The sequence below is a fragment of the Lissotriton vulgaris genome, chromosome 1_1 (genome assembly GCF_964263255.1).
Source record: "Lissotriton vulgaris chromosome 1_1, aLisVul1.2, whole genome shotgun sequence".
Lineage (NCBI taxonomy): Eukaryota > Metazoa > Chordata > Amphibia > Caudata > Salamandridae > Lissotriton > Lissotriton vulgaris.
Window position 1 is genome coordinate 1,354,597,227 of NC_141685.1, and position 18,476 is coordinate 1,354,615,702.

Here is an 18,476-nt window from a genome sequence, read left to right on the forward strand (position 1 = left end):
GTGGTCAGTATTTTGACTTAAGCCCCAAATTGCCATTAACAGCATCAAAAACGAAATAGCCCACTGGGATAAGGCCCACGAGGCACCAGAGTCATGCACCCTTGGGCACGCAGCACGGGTTGGTGACAGTGGCACACATGTCGTTTTGCATCCTGCTGTTTATGCACGGTCATCACAAGATTTCCCTACCTAGACTGCCACAAGAGCCACCACTTAGTGTGTACGAGAACAGTTTTGCACGTGGGGAAATCAACCCCAAACCTTCAGAATTCCACAGCCAAAGGTACATTTCATGCCATCCTATATCCAGCACTTCTCTCAGTGAGAACGGGATCAACCAAGGGTTGGTCCAGGTTTGTTATCGCAGAGGAAGGGGCAGGCGGAACTTCAGCCATCTCAGTTATGGTCTTGGAGGCGCATTTTGCATGTACTTCATTGAAGGTTCTTACTTAGGAGGGCCCTTGCTTGTAGAAAAATCTGGCAACAGCCAGTTATGGTCCCAGGCAATCCAGTATGGGATGGTTTGACACACTTTCTCTAGCACTGACGCCCGATGCAGAAGAGGCATGGCTGAAGATAACCGTGTGGAGCTTACTGAACTTAGCGGCCATTGTAGTATCAGAAGTAGCTCAAAAGAATAGCAGATTATATTGCTTCCTGTCACAGCCCAACACCTTCCTGAAATGTCACCGATGATGGTTTGTGAACATATCAAATTATGGGAAGTGCTAAATGCCCATGCCAGAAAGTCTTCCTACATGATCCCTATAAAACACAGATCTACATTTGCTTGCCACAGTATTGTGGATGTGTGGGATGGAAAAAATCTTTGGGATGATTTTCCAGCATCCTGGGTGGAGTACTCAATAAATGACTGTTTGCTAAGGTCCAGGGCTGAGCGTTTCAATGCTAGCCGTCAATCCGGCAAAGCAGGAGCTCCTGAGAACAATTAGGATAAAGCTGACGTCATGGAGTGATGATCAGCAAGGCCTGCGGACGTTGAGTTCCTGATCAATTGTTTGACAAGTGATCGGGTAATAAGGAGCATGCAAGTGTGGCTCGCTGTATGTGTGGCTGTTGATCTGTGTAAGTGTGGGTGGTTGGGGTGCTTGGTGCTTTGGTGCAGCAGGAGTGGTGGGAGTAGGGTGTGGAGACGCAGGAGAATTTGCAGGAGGCATACTAGAACAGCAGTGTTGTTTGGTTTTGTAGCAGGGCAACGAGTAGCAGCCAGAGTTGAGATTGTGGAGAACTGCAGCAGGGTCGTGGTGGGTGGACAGAGGCGGGAAGACCAGGGTTCCTGGTATTGGGTGTGGTCCAGGCGCTGACTGGCTTGCCTTTGGTGCGTCCACGCTGCTGCCCACATTAAGTAGGTCTTGGGAGGGTAAGGATTAAGGAGGGTGGGGGACAGAGGGAGGAAAGAGGTGTGAAGTTCAGTTTCCCAATAATCCAAGAAGCGTAGTAATATTGATGAAGAAAGTGTTATTCCTTAAAAAGAAACCCCACCCACCACCACAGAGAGCATCCAGTATCAACGGCCACTCTGCACTTCTCATTCAACTATATACATTCCACTTGGAATTCTCTGCAGCAGCAGAGAATACAGTAGAAAGAGGCAAAGGGTAAAGAGGTACATAATAATAAAGTAGATAAAGGGAAAAATGAGCTGCAGCATATCCCAAGAGGCTTTAGAAGAATGTAAAATTTGCCTGGTGAAGGGATGTGAAGAGCCCTTTTCCAGTGTGAAAAGGTGGATACAGATGGCTCCTATCTTGAAACCACTTGATTTCCAGTACAAAACTGTAATGAGTAAAGATGCTGGCACATATGGTTTGTATGCTTTGCTACTGCAACTTAAGGATGGGTGTAAGAGAGTGGTAGCTTTTGCCTCAAGAACATTGAAGAGTGTAGAAGGGATATACTTAACAATAGATAAAAGGGTTCTTTTCCGCTGGCGGGGCATACACCTCTTTTGCATATATTTATGAGGACTCAAATTGTAATTGCACGCTGACCATAAGCCCCTGATCAACACATTTACTGTCAGAGATGACAAAGTCAACATGGCACAGTTGCTATTTAGACTGCAGGAGTAATTATTTGAGACAACATATGTCCCAGGCATATGAACCTGCAATGAGGATTGTTTGTCCAGACTAACACTATCTGAGAATGTTGTGTCGTACAGTTCCTGCTAATTTAGTAACATTGTGCTTTTGGGCAACATAAGCGTCAAATCTATGGGCCCTATGACCACTCATACCATCAGAATATTTATACCTGGTTCCTGGCTAGCTCACAATGTGCCACCTGAACCCATAAACCTATAAGGGTACCTGATGTTGTCTGCAACTTCAGAACATGACCACCCTAATTCCTCCATGGAAATAGAGGACACAAATCAACCTTTTCGTTGTTACCTCAGGCAAAAAATACACAAATTGCCATTTCAAACATTTATTGAAGCAATTGGATTCTTGTGTAAAATATGTGCACTGCAATGATTAGTAGAAGGAAGCAGAGCATTGTAACCAACATTACAGTAATGGTGGAAAAGAGGAATAAGTCAACCATTATAGTTATTGCATTACATGAATACATATTTTTGTACTCCCACCTATCTTAGAGAGCACAGGGTGAATGTGGTTCTGCCAGATACCTTGGAGTGGTCTAACTCCCCATTTATCTGTATGCGTGTTTCATACAAAAGCCAGTCTGGTGTAGAAGAGGCCGCCGTCCCTCTCAAGATAGTGATGAGGTTCAGCTGGGTTAAAAATCAAACATGTATTACCTTGATATTCCATGAAAATGCTCATCTGCCGAATACGAATGAAGGCTTGAGGCAGTTTATATAATGAAAACTGGACCCATTCGCACTGTGCCTGAGTTCAGATCAAATTGGCATTGTTGACTCTACCAATTCAGAGCTATCTCCAAACAGACAACAATGAATTGCAGTTTGCACAGTGTACTTGGTCCTTTGACCAAATGTACGATGGTATGATAATGTGCCTACGGACACCTTTATTTTTAAGTAAAACACTTGAGTACACTATTGCATGCAAGCCAAAATGTACTAAAAGTCATTGTTTAAAAAGATACCAACTTTAAACTTGAACATGTAAAAATGAGAGCGTTTGTGCATGCCCCCCTAATAATATCATGGCAGCTGAAGTGCAAGATGATGATTAGTTGATGGCGAGTATAGGAGCAGGTTTGGGATGAGTAACTGGTGAGGAGGACTGGAAAAAGTTTATGGACAGTAACAAATTGCATATCTGAAGGTTTGGAATAGCGAATTGGACAAACATGATACATTAGGGAAATTCAAACTAGTTTGATCAGAACTGTCTGATGTAAATGGTGTAGTTCTAAGGGGGCATGGTTATACAGTCCCTGTATGGCTTTGCCAAAAAGTAATTAATTTATTGAATGAAGGCCATGGTGGCATTTCAGCCATGGAAAAAACACTTGAATTGGCTCTTGGTGGCCCATCATGGATAGTGAAATGCAGAGATATACAAGAAACTGTGTGGAATGGATGGTAAGCAATATGTCACTTTGTGGTAAAAGAAACGCTCATGCTACCTCCAAGTCATACTGAACAGACATTGCAGAGCGTAAGGGCTGAATATCAGTGGCCAAATGGATACGGGGCAGTGAAAGGCACATTTGCTATAATTATAGTGGGCCATTTTTTTAATTGATGTTAATTTAGTAAACAAAGCAAAGATGGAAGATGCTACTGTGTTCTTCGAGGCAGTACATTCAGGAGGAAGTTGTTACAGAAAAGCTTCTCAATTTGTTTGAGAGGAAATAGCAACATTTTTAAAAGAGCATGGGTTACCTCATCATAAAACATGGTGACGTCACAGAAGGAAACTGATTTTGTGAAGAAATGTAAGTGTTGGGAGAACGTGTGCAGGTGATTGGGAGAAGGCATTTGGGTTGGGAAAAAGAACTGAGGAAAATGTTAACTCCACATTCTGTCGCAGAAAATGTCTGCCTGTGTTGTTGCGCAGAAGGAAACCAGTCACTGTTGTGTGTCCTTCATGGATGAGAAGATGTGAAAAGAAAATAAGCGAGCATGATTTGGTGATCAGTGGCGTCTGCCACAAACAAAAGGTGGTGAGGCAGGTGGAGGGAACGCAGGAGGGGGAGCGCACAGGTGTGTTGGTAATAATGTACATTTAAAAAAAATGTACCAGAAGCTGCAGGCCGCCTCTCGCGTCCCACCTCCTGTCCTCTTCCTGGTTCCAGCAACCCCTGGGACATACTCCCATCCAATCCACCTGCTGTTCTCATGCTATGAGAGCAGCGTGAGGATTCTCCTTAACGGGCTGAAAAGACGCTCCGCCCAGGACAGGGAGTCTGTGGGGTTTCTCCAGCTCTTCAATGTAGCCGGGCTGGAGAAACCTAAGTGCACATGTGTGTTTGGCCGACATGGCCCAGCTGGCCAAACACATATGTGCACTTAGGGAGTGCACATAGCACTCATCCTCCTATGCCCCACCCCACCCCTGCCTGCAAAAGCTAGCTCCAAGCTGGCAAATGAAAAATAAAACGATGCTAGAACATAGTTTTATTTTCCATTTGCTGGCTCTGAGCCATGCAGTGGGGCGACGCTCTTCGCCATTGTGGAGGAGCTACTGATAGAGCGTGCAGGTCACCCGATCCTTATTTACCAGAATATATACGCTATTGGGTCCATCAATAATTTTCCACGAATCAGGTAACCTTCACAACGCTATCAGTAATTCGGGGTTCTTACTTTCTATATATTGCATGTGTACCTGACTTACCAATCCTTGAGATAACAGGTACCTATACTCACGACAGATCAGGAGCTAGCAGGGGTAGGAAGATAATACTAAACAAAATACCATATACATTGAATGTTGCTTATACCTTGTAATAACCACAAACACAGGAAGTTTTAAAAGCTTTATCTAAATTATAAAAGGTGGTCATATGCCATGAGAATGAAATTTACATTGATCAAAACATCTATAACCAAGATCAGAAACACAATATAACTATGAATCAGGATGAGAATCATTTAATTTTCAAAGGATACTAAGAGAAAGGAACATGCTAATCAGATCTAATCAGATTCATATTTCATCACTAAAGGATAGGTAAGAACAAGGGAACATACTACTAAATACTAGTTGGAATATACTAAGAGATTTTGGGAAACAAATGCTTCAGACTAAATGCAACTTCTATAGGAAGGGTAACAATGGAACATACTAAATATGCAAACAATTCAGCGTTTAAGTAAGGGTAGGGAAAAGATAAGGAACATGCTAGGAAAATATCTTCATCAGAGTTCAAAGGTCAGAGATAAATCACAGGCAAGATTGCTTTATTAGGAAAAATAGGAGAGAAAGATTTAGATGGACGAACACCCACATATAATTATAATTACCTAGGACAGAATGAGGACTAACCCTGGCCACGGGTCAGTTAGGAAAGGCGGGAAAGGACCCTCACAGACTTGGAATGCCAGTAGGCGAGCAGGTACAGCTCATGGACAGTCAGGACAGGATCACCCCAGGATTTGGATCAGGACTGGGCTCACGGAAGGGTACGACCAACACCTGCAGCCTCGGATGCAACGCCTGCGCTACGCCCTCTCTGCAAGGAATCTGCCAATAAACCCCGATTGGGTTCTCGAATCTCCCAGCAAAGTGCTTCGTCAGCACTTAAAAGTTCCTCCACCCCAGACTAAGTTTGTGGAAATTATGGACAGAGTGCTCCGCAGCTCTCTGTATCAATCACCTATAGAGTTCGTAGGGTCAGTGACAGGTCGGCTATTCGGACAAGTCGGACAATTTCTCTAGCTAAACTTAGGCCAGTTATACTGTTTTCGGGTCAGTAGACCACCCACAAATGTTGCAAGTGTAAGGATCCCCAACTTTGGATTGGACAAGAGAGGTGGTTAGGTCATTGTCACCTCCTAGAATTTGGTGTTCCCACAATTAATATTCAATTTCTTGAACCCACCCCTTACATTCCAGTTCCCATGGCATAAGCATACAGAGACAATAGCGTACAGAGTGCAAGTATTACATTGTTACAAATATAGGTGTAGATTCGAGTCTTCTCGCTGGGCATAGGTCAGCTTCCCAGGAGCATCTCGGCTTCGGCAGCCAGCTGGCTGTGTTCCACTGCTGCAAGACTCGCAGGTCCCTTATCACGTGATTGGTGACACATGGGCTTCCAAGATGGAGTAGCACCTCTCCTCCCAGGCCCCCGGAGAATGTTACACGAAAAGTAAGCGAAAACAATTTAGAAACACAGAAAAAATGAATACACTGTATACCATGATTGGCTTCACTGCACCCATTACTTTATAATATCTATAGCATTAGGAGTTAAGCAGAAATAAACAGCTGAGCCAAAGCAGCTGTGGCAAGCAAAGAGCATGTTAGAACAAAGCGGCCATATTTAGCAGTTCTGCGCAAGAGCGACAAGTTCCCTCCAGAACTAAGAGTGCGTCACATCACATGAGTATGACCGACGCATGCGCAGACTGAAATCCCGCATAGCAGCGACCATCTTAGCTGAAAGCGTAGTTACGATTAATAAACACATAAGCAAGCAGTGTCTCTAGGACACCCGCGTGTAGTGTAAAAGTGCAAAATTAATAAACGAAACAAGTTGATTACTATATTAATGTTATGCGAGGGTTTTGAATACAAGCAAGTCGCGTAACGTGCGAATCCCTGCTCCATCACTACCGCTGTTGGTGATTGAGAGGGTGGAAGCTAACCAGAAAGAATACAAACACAAACAAGTTGAGAAGATAAGTGGAGCAAAGGAAAAAGTAAAGGAGTGAGATTGGATGCGGAAGAAGTTGATAAGGATTTGGGAGGTATTTGGTAACACAGTGGAGTTGGAGAATGGTGAAAGATTAAAAGTAAGGAGATGCCCCATTGCATGTAGACAGAGAGAGAGACAGAGGCGGCTCCTCCACTATGGCCGAGGAAGGTCACCCCACTGCTTTCTCGCAGTGCGAGAAGCAAAAACATAAAATGGTAGTAACTTTTAGTTATTACCATTTTATGTTTCCTTTGCGGGTGGACGGGGCTGCCCTGCTCTCCGAGCAGAGCAGGGGAGGAGTGGCGTGCCCGCTCCTGAGTGCGCAAAGACTGTTTGGTCGGCCCTCTCGGGCCGCCCAAACCAGTCATGCGCACTTTGCCTTTCTCCATGCAGGCTGCAATGCTGCCTGCATGGAGAACATGCACACCCGTCTAGCCCCTGGCTGATTGTTGTATTAAGGCGCTCCAGACCTATCACAATGCTTCATTGAAGCATTGTGATTGGCTTAGGGGAGGGAGCCTGGCTGCCTGCTTCCTGTTCCTGTCGTTGGCAGGAGAGCAGGAGCAAAGAAGACGCGGGACACGGCCGCAAGGTAAGTTTTATGTTTTTTCTTATTATTATGACATCCCCTCGTGCACCTCATTTTGGACCCCCCCCCCCCCCCCATACCTGGCACGATCCCCTGCGCCCACCCCCACCTGCGAGCCACGCCAGCTGCAACTGGAGGGATAGAGAGTACATTGGTGAGAGTATGATCAGCCACAGGGAACAATGATGTGAAATGACAGAACGAGTCAAAAGAGCAAGGCTGCATCAAAGGTGGTTGATTTATTGTTTCTTAATGTCCCACATAAATTGTAATATGCTCTGCTTGCTTGCTTGCATTCAAAATCTTTTTTCTTCATTATGTGGCTTATCCTAGAATTCTGTGATGTCATCTGGAATGTTAATTTAAAACTGGGGCTGTGAATCTTATATCAAACCAGTTGCCCCGTCAGGGTCCTCTCCGTGGATGTGTGTTGTTTCTTGTGGAGCAAACATCATCCCGTGAGCTAGTGCGTGCTTCTTTTCACTTTTGAGTTGAGGAACCATGTGTCTTTTTGAGGTTAATTCCTAAATAGGATTGTGGGAGAGGCGACGTGTTTCTAACATAAACATAACATAACATAACATGTGTATTTGTAAAGCGCACGTTCACCCAGAGGTCTCTTGGCGCTGAATAACAGATGTTTATTGTTACCCAACTCAATGGTACTCATTTTATCGACCTCAGTTGGATGAAAGGCTGAGTGGACCTGCCGGGATTTGAACCTGTGACCATGAGGTCGAACACAGGCCCCTGCAATGGACGCATTAGTCCACTGAGCCACCAGACCCGGCTCTCTGGCAACATGTATTCTAAAAGAAGAGATCAGTGTGAAATCAGGCAATTTTCCTCACTTTCTCAGGAAGCTGAACTATCTTGTGAGTGAAAGCTTTGGTCACACTGGGAGCTTTTCCTCCAAAATATTGACAATCCTAGTTATTTGAAAGTGGTGACACTAATCCTGTCTCCATCCACCCTCCCAAAAATATGCACACAATAAGTAATGCCCGGTTGACTTTTGTAGTCATCCTAAACTTTAGCAAGATGGCATTCAGTCCTCACCTTTGCAATCTTTCAAACACCCCACGGTGCCAAAGTTGAGGTGAGATGAAGGAAGTTGAAGTCGGTAGAGGTAGGACATGCATTTTGCTACTTGTTAAGAGAACTTGGACTTGGGAGATTTCTGGGAATGGCAAACAGGTAATATTAATGTTAAATGTTAAGTTTCCCCCCCCCAAGAATAAACGAGCACTATAAATGCAGAAGATATGTTTCTAATTAAGTGACCTGTTCTCCCCTTTTTTCCACAGATTGTAGTCCAGAAAGGTGAAGAGGTCAACGGCTATATTAAATGCTTGACAGGACGTAAAGTGGGGTTGTTCCCGGTCGACTTCCTGCAAGAGATTGTCTGAGGGGTCGGGCAGAAGAATGGAGGATTTGAAACTCAGTGGTGCCAAAGAATGAGAGTTATGACGGATTCCTCCTCTACGAAGGAGAAGTGTCCCCTGTGAACCAACATCTACTTTGCATGGAGTCATCTTTCGTCTGACCAGAATAAAAATTTTAAAAAAAATAAGTAAAGACAGAAACTGAGAACTTGTGCTGCTGACCCCGGTGTTTGCAGCGATGTCCCGACTTAACCCTGCGGGGTAGTACAGGAGAGCCGGATTGTAGGACTAATACATGGAATGCAGAATATTGTCGCAGAGTACACTGGAAAAGAATGAAGATGGCCTGATCTGTTGACATCAACAAAGGGGAGCCTCTGTGAAATGTAGGGCTGGTGTTTCTCCATCAGTGACCTAGTTTGCCCGAATGGTCCCCTATTTCATCACAAAGCGATGTCCCTCTTTTGGTGGACATTCAATTATATGTCAAATTGGAGTCTTCGACTTTGGTTTTCTGGAGGATAAGTACAGGTTTCTCAACCCAGACATGACTTTAAGTCAACCTCCGGATGAAACTAATGAGGGGCTCGCAAGGTGTGGATGGAAAATTAAAGACTGCAGAATGCAAGTTAAAATACCTGACATGCTTTCTTCATAGCAAACCTGTTACTCTCACTCTCAAAACAAAGGTTTTCTACTAATGACAAGGAAAATTTGGAAATTTTATATTGTGTGTTTTCTTCTCATTTATGCAAAGCACTTCCTGATCTGACACCCAATAGATCGATCTAAATATAGGTTTGAGACACTCAGCACAAAAATACCTTTTGGAAGAAAAAACTCACATGCCAAAACCATGTTGAACTGCATTGTGTGAATAAGGAGTTGAGGTGGGACTGAGTGGGTATTTTGGGGTTGGAGAGTGCACTGCTGGCCAAAGGAAGGCCACTTTCAGTAGACATTGGATCGACATATTTTTGTTCACAGGAGTGGTCTTGACCACCTTTTGCTGATTAAATGGTGCCATTCTTCATTTTGTCCTAAGATGTTGCTTGACCAGATCCAATCAAATTAGTCAATGTATCAGAAATGTGACCACTTTTAAAACTTTACCATAACACATGCTAACCCCTCTTCCAACAAATTCAACTCTGCACAAACTTTGAAAGGAACCCACTGCTTCAAGGTAGGAGAGACTGGTACTCTGAGCACACCAGCATCTGCTGGCTACTTTAAGTATAGAGATTGGTTTTTGCAGGTAAGGGACTAGGCTCTGAACCTAGTTAGTGAAGAGTTGAAATCCCACTTCATTGTCTTATATCACTGTTAGTTCCTTGAAGTCAGCCCTGTATAAATGGAGAATCATTTAGAGCTTCTAGTAAAAGAGATATTGTCGTAGATTACACAAGGGCCAAGATGAGGCCCCAAGAGAATTCATTTGGTTGCTTTGTGTGGAGAGTGCATAAATATGTGCACAGCTTTGCAAATATTTCCTAGACTGCCATCATACCTTCATATAAGAATTTCTGTGAGTCGTCCTAGAGCTTCTTGCGCTATTAATATTGCTCATCCTATCAGTGCAGATCATAAAGCAATGTTTTTAATAAAAAGTCATAGCTCAGAGAAGCTTCCATTTCTTGCCTTCATTTGTTTTAGTAGCTGTTGAGCAACTAGTGGAAGGAGCTCTTTCCAACAGGCATGGGCTCACGTAGCTCTTTTCATCGGCGATCACGAATAATGCAGGTTGGTAGTCTGTAGGAGGGCACCTTCGTTTATTTGCTGCTCCTCATTACTACATGAGTTTCTTGAAAATTCCACTCAATGTATGAGTTTTTTAAAATGTCTACTCCATATGATCTCTGACTGCACTCATTTTAAAACCTTTTCCTGTAATTCTAATTATGCTGGGTGTTTTTGGAGACCATCTTTCTCATTAGTCTTTATAGAATCCCATGCAAGGGATGCCACATGTCACTGCATGGGAAAGGACTGTCAAAATCGGATGTAATTGTAATTGAATTTATATAGAGTATACTACCCTTGACGAGGCATCGAGGTGCCCTATTGCGTCACCCCAGATGTTGGCTGCGCGGGGTCTATTGTAAGCAGATCTATGATGAAGCATGTCACACTAATGTGTGAATGAAGGCAGTATTAGAGGACACAACCTGTGCCACCACTGGATCACTACACCACGTTCTACACTCCCTACTCCTTTTGGTGTGTATACGTTTCTTAAAACGGAATCAGCACTTGAACTACTTCCTTGGATACTATTGCGCCTGGGTCCACTAAAAATATCTCCAGGTCTCATCATGTTACCCCGTAAAATCAAGACTTGTACAAGATTGACACCCTCCAATGTTTGCAAGCTGTGTGGAGGCTCGCTTTACACAGCAATACTAGTCTACACTCAACCTTCCACTGCTTTTGACTAGGTGATATTTCTAGAGTTTCACTGTACACAGTTGCTTATTTACGGACTCCTAGCAAGCATATCTACTGAGGGGGTCTAACATTAAAGTTGCTTACCAGTTTGCCGCTATGGAAACGTGGCTGGGAAGACACCCCTAAAGACTTTGAGTAATGGTGCCCTACATTTAGAATTGCATGGTTCAGGGAACAGACACTGTTTTCATGGTAGAAAGTTGTATACACACATCTTCTGCAGGCACCTTGTGTCTGGAGGGGTAATCCTTCAACATAGGCTGGAAGTTGTTTGGTGTACAGATGATCCTGTTAAATATTTCTTTTGTAGCACACTTCAAAAGTGCTCACTTTTTTGTTTATTTGTTGTAGCACTCATATAGTTTCTCTTTCAATAGGACATGCAAATAATCTAAGATGGCCGATATATAAACAGATGGAAGAAAGAGACTGGATCTTTCTAGTTCATCTAAGTATCCATTTTGACCGCAGACAAAAATAGACGATATCTTTCGGGTCTGCAATTTTGCCCAAAAACCGAATCAGCTTACGTTTTAAAACCTTTTCTTGGGCCCCTATGCTGATGTTCGGAGGCACTTTGTATTTAGTTAGAAAACATTTCCAGTAGCCACTCCCACATGCAGGAGGGTGAAGTACTCACAAGAATGTGAGTGAAGTATTGTGTATCTCGTTTAGTCAAATCTATAGAATACTCTTTCCCTGGCTTTAGGTGTCCCCAGAAAATAAATGCTATGGAATAGGTGTTCTCTGTCTCATGGTCTGCGTTGATGTTTCCTCTGCCTTGCTACAAACTACCAAAGACTGCTTTCTACCTCACACTCAGAATAACTTCCTTCTCTTTTTTTAGACAACTTGGAGGCAACATTTCTTCTTTATGCAATTTTTTAATTAAATGTTTGTTTTATCCCCAAGTATTTTTTCGCTTTCTTTTGACCCAGGGATTCTTCCTTGGTGCATGGTGTACAATAGATATCAGAAAGTCTGATACAAAAATTGCCAAGAGGGTATTGTCCATAGAGGACCATGGTCTGGTGAAGAACATTCTAAGTGGTGAAGTTCCTTTGATAACCCAGTACTAGGAAGGACATATGCTAGCACCGACATGCATCTTCCTCCCTTGATCTCTACAGCATCTGAACCTCCAACCCCAAAAAGCGCTTCTTACCCTGGTGTCTAGATAAACCCCCTTCTCTTGAGCATGTTTTACAAGCTCAATACCGCCAACCGAGCCACTGTTACCTCCTAGGGTTGCCACTGTTATACTCCAAAGAGTCCCTTTCTAGTGGGAGTTCCTTATCCACCAATGGTGGTCATCCCGTAGATCTTTGAGATTGTTGCCTCCATCTCATGACGAGAAACATAGGTTCCTGTATCCTAATGTACAATTGCAGTAAAAATGAAAATTTCCTGTTTGCAGTCCATCCACGCCCACCCATCCACTCCCCATGGCACTTTATCGAGGGATTTAACACCAAAATCCAGGCACAAACCCAAGCAAGCCATGTGCTCATTTCACAGGATAAGTCTCACATTTGTGCCTACGTGGTTCCAAGTAAAACATGGAGAATTTCGAGCTGCTGTGAGAGGAAATGCATACCCACTTATTTGGCACGCGCCATTGTTATGCGCTGTATATGTCAAAAAAAAGGGATGCAGCTAGAAATTCCACATAATGGGCTGCATCCAAATGGATCATGAGAAATCTTTATTTTCAACTGTATATTAAATATGTAATTGTAACTGTGTATTAAATATGTTAGCTTCTCTGCTCCTTCGATTTATTTTTACTCTCCATAGCTTCGAAATTGTTTACTACTCCGTACAAAAGTGCCTGTTTGCTTTTACTGCTGTCTGAGTTGTTATGAACCTGTTCATGGTATCATAAATTTCCTCCTAAAATGCATTCCACCCCTTTCTGATGAAACAAATAGTCAATAGTCCACTAGTAGACAATAATATCTTTTTTTTTTTAAACTTACTTTCATACCTACTGCCAAATGTGTCAGTGCCCTTGCCCTTAAGAAAGATGGCACTCAAGCAAGAGATAAGACTCAGGTCACCCACACTCAGGGAATCACAGGTGATATACAAGCTACTTTGGGTGTACCCAGAACTTACTTTTTCCTTCTCTGAACATTGCCTTCAGGGCACCAAGTCGTTGGACTCTGAGTGAACTTGGAGACTCGTTCAATCAGCCCCATAATACCATAACTACCTAAATGTTGGTTTGCAGCATATTTTGAGAAGTGACAACTTCACTTGGATGGTAGGTTAAGTTTTTTGGGGTGTAATGCATGTAGCTTTGCAGCTGATGTGAAGACTCCATTGCCTTGGCGTTGGTTGTCTGTGGTCACACGTCATGTTTACGTTTCAGAGCATATTTTAAAATGGAATCTTGTTGGATCGAATCTGGTTGTGTGTGTATGTGCGACAAGACACTGTGGAGCTTTAAGGCATGAATGACTGCTCCAATGTCCTAGGTTTTTAGTTGTGTAAAAATTCTTCGCAAGCGATTACCAGACTATCCGTAGCCTCTGGACCTGGAATAGCTATTGGACATTGAAGGGGAACACGGAACAATGAGTGGGTGAAGAATGTTTATACATTTTTAAAGATTGATAATCTAGGTTAAGGATTTTTACTTGGTGCTGCTCTGCTCTTCCTGCACACAACTGGGAGGAATTGTTACTGATACCTTCAGGTGGTAAGTGGAGAGTAGCAGGTGCTTACAGGAAATGTCAACATACTGTATTTTATCTGACCTTCTGTGTTTTTGTTGATAATTTCATATTCTTTTTGACTTAAGACCCTCAACTGTAACAGCCTTCCTCATTGATGAAGAAAGACGCTTGCGGAGGCTGATGGCGTTAGGGAGGGTTGTCAGAATGGGGCGAGAGGAGATCTTGAATTGGCTTATCTGGGCGTGGTTGAGACCTGGTGCCAAAAAAATCTTAAAACATCTGCTTTCCTTCTCACGTCATTTCTTTTTGACAAATAAAAGCTGAATACCGTTAAAATTACCTGTGCGTCTGGTGTACTTTTTTGTGCGAATATCTTATTGTCGAAAATGTGACACAGAATTAATAGTCATCGACCCACAGGAATACATCGAATCTTGAAGCAAGACTGCTCGATATTCAAAAATGCATTTATCCTACAGGCCTCTTGTTAATTAGAAGTCATCAGGTTTTGACATATGAGTCGGGGGAAGAGGAAATATTGAAAGTTGGACAAGGCCTTTGCAAAAAGGAAATTAAGGGTCTCAATCACAGTCTTTCCTCATTCTTTGTCCATTTGTGACACACTCTCTTCTGGCTGCAACCTCCACGTCTGCTTCGCACATCAACACAAGGCTGCCTTCGTTGGGGCAGAAAAGGATATCTAAAGGAAGTGAAGGACAAACCAAAGAATGTTGAGCTAGTTCCCACACCTTGTTCCATGGACCCTGCTCTAACACTGCCAGAGTTCTCCCTCAGCAAATTGCATGCTTTTTCGACTACTCCCCCCTCCCCCCCCAAAAAACATGTCTTCTGGCCTGATGATATGTCAGTGGTGAACAACATTCCAATCTTAGAGCCCACTGTCTTCATCTGGTGACTAATCTCTATTAAGTGTTTTCTTCATGCTGCTTTAAGCACTGCACTACTTGCCTTCAGCTCCTTGAACAAAAAACAGAGGGGCATGTGTACAAGGAGTTAACGCTGCAGCAGCAGCAATTTCTTTTATGTTACTGTGGCTTTTTTTATCACCGTATTTACAAGTTGCCGCTAACCACAGTTAGCGGCGGTTTTCCGGCGTAAATGTGCGTTTTTCGGATCGCCAGTTTTGTTAGCGGAACTTAACAAAAATTAGATGCAAGGTAGGTGTTCCCGTGCAAAAACTGCAGCTAACCCCACTTCGCGATATTTACAAGGATTTCCTTGTATGGTGGAAAACCAAAATAAACAGAAAATAGCTGGTCTTAAAAATGGTGTAAAGACTTGGGGCCTCATTTCAGAAGGTTTTGGTGCTGGAGAGCACTGCAAGGAATGTGTATGCGCTGCCCGGCGACCAAACTACAGGGCAGGAATGCGCACCATCAATAAGGTAGGACGCTTTCCTGGGCCTCATTTAAGAAAAGTGTTGCATTGCTGCGACAAAACAGTGTTGCAACAATTTTCACTACCCCCTTTTCGCGCCGCCATGGGCGAGCTGTATTTACGGTACAGAGGTCCATGTCTCAATTAATGACAGATACGTCTGGAATCCTTGTTGCTTTTCTTTAACCCCTTCCGTGCTCCCGTTGGCCGTCGCGAGCACTACCTGGATGGTGCTGCAAACGTCCAATGGCCGACGCGGCCCTGCACACTTCTCAGAACGCCCGCACTGCGCCGAAATAACGGCGGCGGTAAACGTGTTAAAAGTGACATTAAATTTGCCTCTGGCATCAAGTCAGGGTTTAATACTGCGATTAATTTGACACCTTGAAGTACCCATTTTAGTAGTTGCAATCAGAAGTTTGCAGAACAGAGTATTAGCCAATGGGGCTACTCGCTTTTCCACTGTAAAAATGACAATTTGGAGGTTTTGCTGTTAGGACATATTAAAGTACATGTCCTACTTAATAATGTATAGCTCCCTGCCTTAGGGCTTGATAGGAATTCCTTAAGTAAGACTCATATATATTGTTAAGGGAAGTGGGGTTTTGCCGTTGGTTTAAATGGCAAAGTCGAACTAGCAGTTTAAAAGAGCACTGGCAGGCTAGGAGCCATGTTATTCATTGTCACACTCAGGGTGGGACAATCAATGCTGCAGTTATGTGTGGACATTCTAGCTTACATGTCTTGGGTACTCCTGTTACCATATACCCATATACAAGGACTTAGAAGTAAGTTAGATTATGGCAATTGGGGGTAGCCAGTTTAGCATACATTTTGTAAAGAGTTAGAACAATGGCACTGTGCTCCGGTTAGATAGACTCAGTGCACTCTCATGGTAAAAAAAAACAGCAGCATCAGTCTGTAACTTTAAAACAGCAGCATCAGTCTGTAACTTTGTGGGCTATCATGCAAAAAGAAGCCTTTCTTTGCAACCAGGCATTACTAATCTTAACTCTCTCAAGGTTAGCACCCCCCCCCCCCCTTTGTCCTGCCCTAATCACTTTGCAGTTCTGTTTTTCCATCCTTTTGGTTACTTTACCTAATTACAAAACTAGATAAGTGTTTGTGTGTTCTACTCACCTATTGCCCACGCTTAACTGTGATAACTTCTCTAAGGCTCCAATGTCTTGCCTCCTTGTCTGACTTTTTCTTTTGCTTTTGATGCTCCCGCATTTGACTCTTTACTTATTCTCGATGTGGTTCCTTCGCTTCAATCTCTATGCCCTTTGTGTAATATGATGTCCACTCCCTTGTATTCAGATGAGTTAAGAACAATGAAGCAGAATTGTGAATCTCTTGAAAGGACTAGGCACTCCTCTTACAACCCGAAAGTCCAAGCAAACCATATATCAGCTATGAAAGTTTACTCGCGTAAAGTTTGCATGATTGGAGCTTAATTGTACATATTTAGGTTTGATTCGGCCTAACACCCTACTAGAGAACTGTTAGCGATTATCTGCTCGTTTCTCTCCCATCGGTGAGCATAGTTCTATTTCTCTAAACACAACAAAAGGCCTGATTCCCTGTGTATTCACTCATTTTTAATCTTGACCCAGACAGACCACAATAAAGCCTTATGTTTGTCTTGCAGTCAGTTTTAATCACACCATTTCTATATTTCTTTTGTACCACAACACTTTTTACTCTCACCACACCACTGGACTCCACAGAGTTCTATCATACCTCACCAAAACATCCGAAGATCTCCTCCCAATTCGTGTGGGAGTTGTAGCCCACACCTGACTTGCAGTTGCGGTGTGCGGAGAAACCCTATGCTGAAGCATGCCACTTCTGGTGGGTGAGGGGTTTCATCCTATTAAAGGAATACTTCTTGACATCTTAAGTTTCAAGTAATCTCTCTTTTTTCCTAGACTTGGACATGTTGTTGGTTTAGTGTTGATGGTCCTGGAGCCAATGCCCGCTGGTCTTTAAATCTCCCATTCCCCCCTCTCTGTGTTTTTGCATGATTCTATTTCCCTATCTGAAACACAGTGCTGCTTCCTTGCTCAGTTTTTTCTAGATAAAATGTTAATCATGCAACTTGAATTTGATATTCAGGACTGCAGCCTCTTTGGAGATTTATAATTCCCTAGTTTATTTATAGTTCCACTTTGGGCTCCTCTCTTTCTTGTTTTACTCCCATATCACTCGAAAACATGGTCTGTCAACTGAGGTGCCTCCATTCAGATCCCTTTTAGATCCAGCCCCTCCCCCACATCTTAAGTAACACTATCGATGCCATCTGCTTCGTTCTCTAGGATCTTTGCATCCTTTCTTTAACCTCTCTGGATGTCCTTAGCAGCTAGAAGCATGTTGTGGCCATTCTCTTTCTGAAATAACCCTCTGCTGACTCCAAGTATCTCTGCAACTATCATCCCATTTCTCTTCTCCCCTGAAAAAATGACTGACAAGTGAACTATTAGTTCTTATATTGAGGCCAATACCCTGCTAAATTCCAATCAGTCCAATCTCCTTCCCAATTTCATCTCAGAATGATCCGGTATGGACTTAGACAACAGTGTCCAGAATCTACATGACCAGGGGGACTCAGCAGGACTGGTTATATTTGACCTCTCTGCAGCCTTCGACACGGTCTCCCATGACATGTGAAAATGACTGAGTTGTGAACTCTCAGTTATCTTCTTATATTGAGGCCAATAGCCTGCTAGATTCCAATCAGTCTGACTTCCTTCCCAATTTCATCACAGAAACATCCCTTCTGGACATTCACGACAGTGTCCAGACTCTACTTGACCAATGATGCTCAGCGGCACTGGTCCTATTAGACCTCTCTACAGCCTTCGACATGGTCTCCCATGCCATTCTCAGGTAGCACCTCTTCAATAATTCTATCTCTCTCCACGCTCTGAAACGGTTCTCTTCCTTTCTTAATCACGGATCTCAGACCATCACCCCTTTACAGTCAGAGACCAGACTCATCTTGTTCTGAGTTCCTCAAGGCTCAGCATCGAGGCCCACTCTGTTCAACCAATATTACGTCATTCTGCAAGCGTCAGTGATTCGCCCTTTCATGTTTGATCACGTTGCTTGAGCCACTCAAATCGTGGCCTCAATCACCAACAACTCCTC

The 18,476-nt window shown here is 43.3% G+C and overlaps 1 protein-coding gene across 3 annotated transcripts in view; it reads left to right on the plus strand.

Moving 5' to 3' along the window:
• The window catches only part of STAC3 (SH3 and cysteine rich domain 3), a 150,411-nt gene extending 140,579 nt beyond the window's left edge, over positions 1-9,832 (plus strand). For all 3 annotated transcript variants that reach the window (XM_086966672.1, XM_086966686.1, XM_086966678.1), the window contains one exon: positions 8,722-9,832. In XM_086966672.1, coding sequence (XP_086822798.1) covers positions 8,722-8,823 — 102 coding nt within the window. In that variant the 3' untranslated portion in view covers positions 8,824-9,832. The remainder of the gene's footprint in view (positions 1-8,721) is intronic.
• Positions 9,833-18,476: the final 8,644 nt, after the last annotated feature.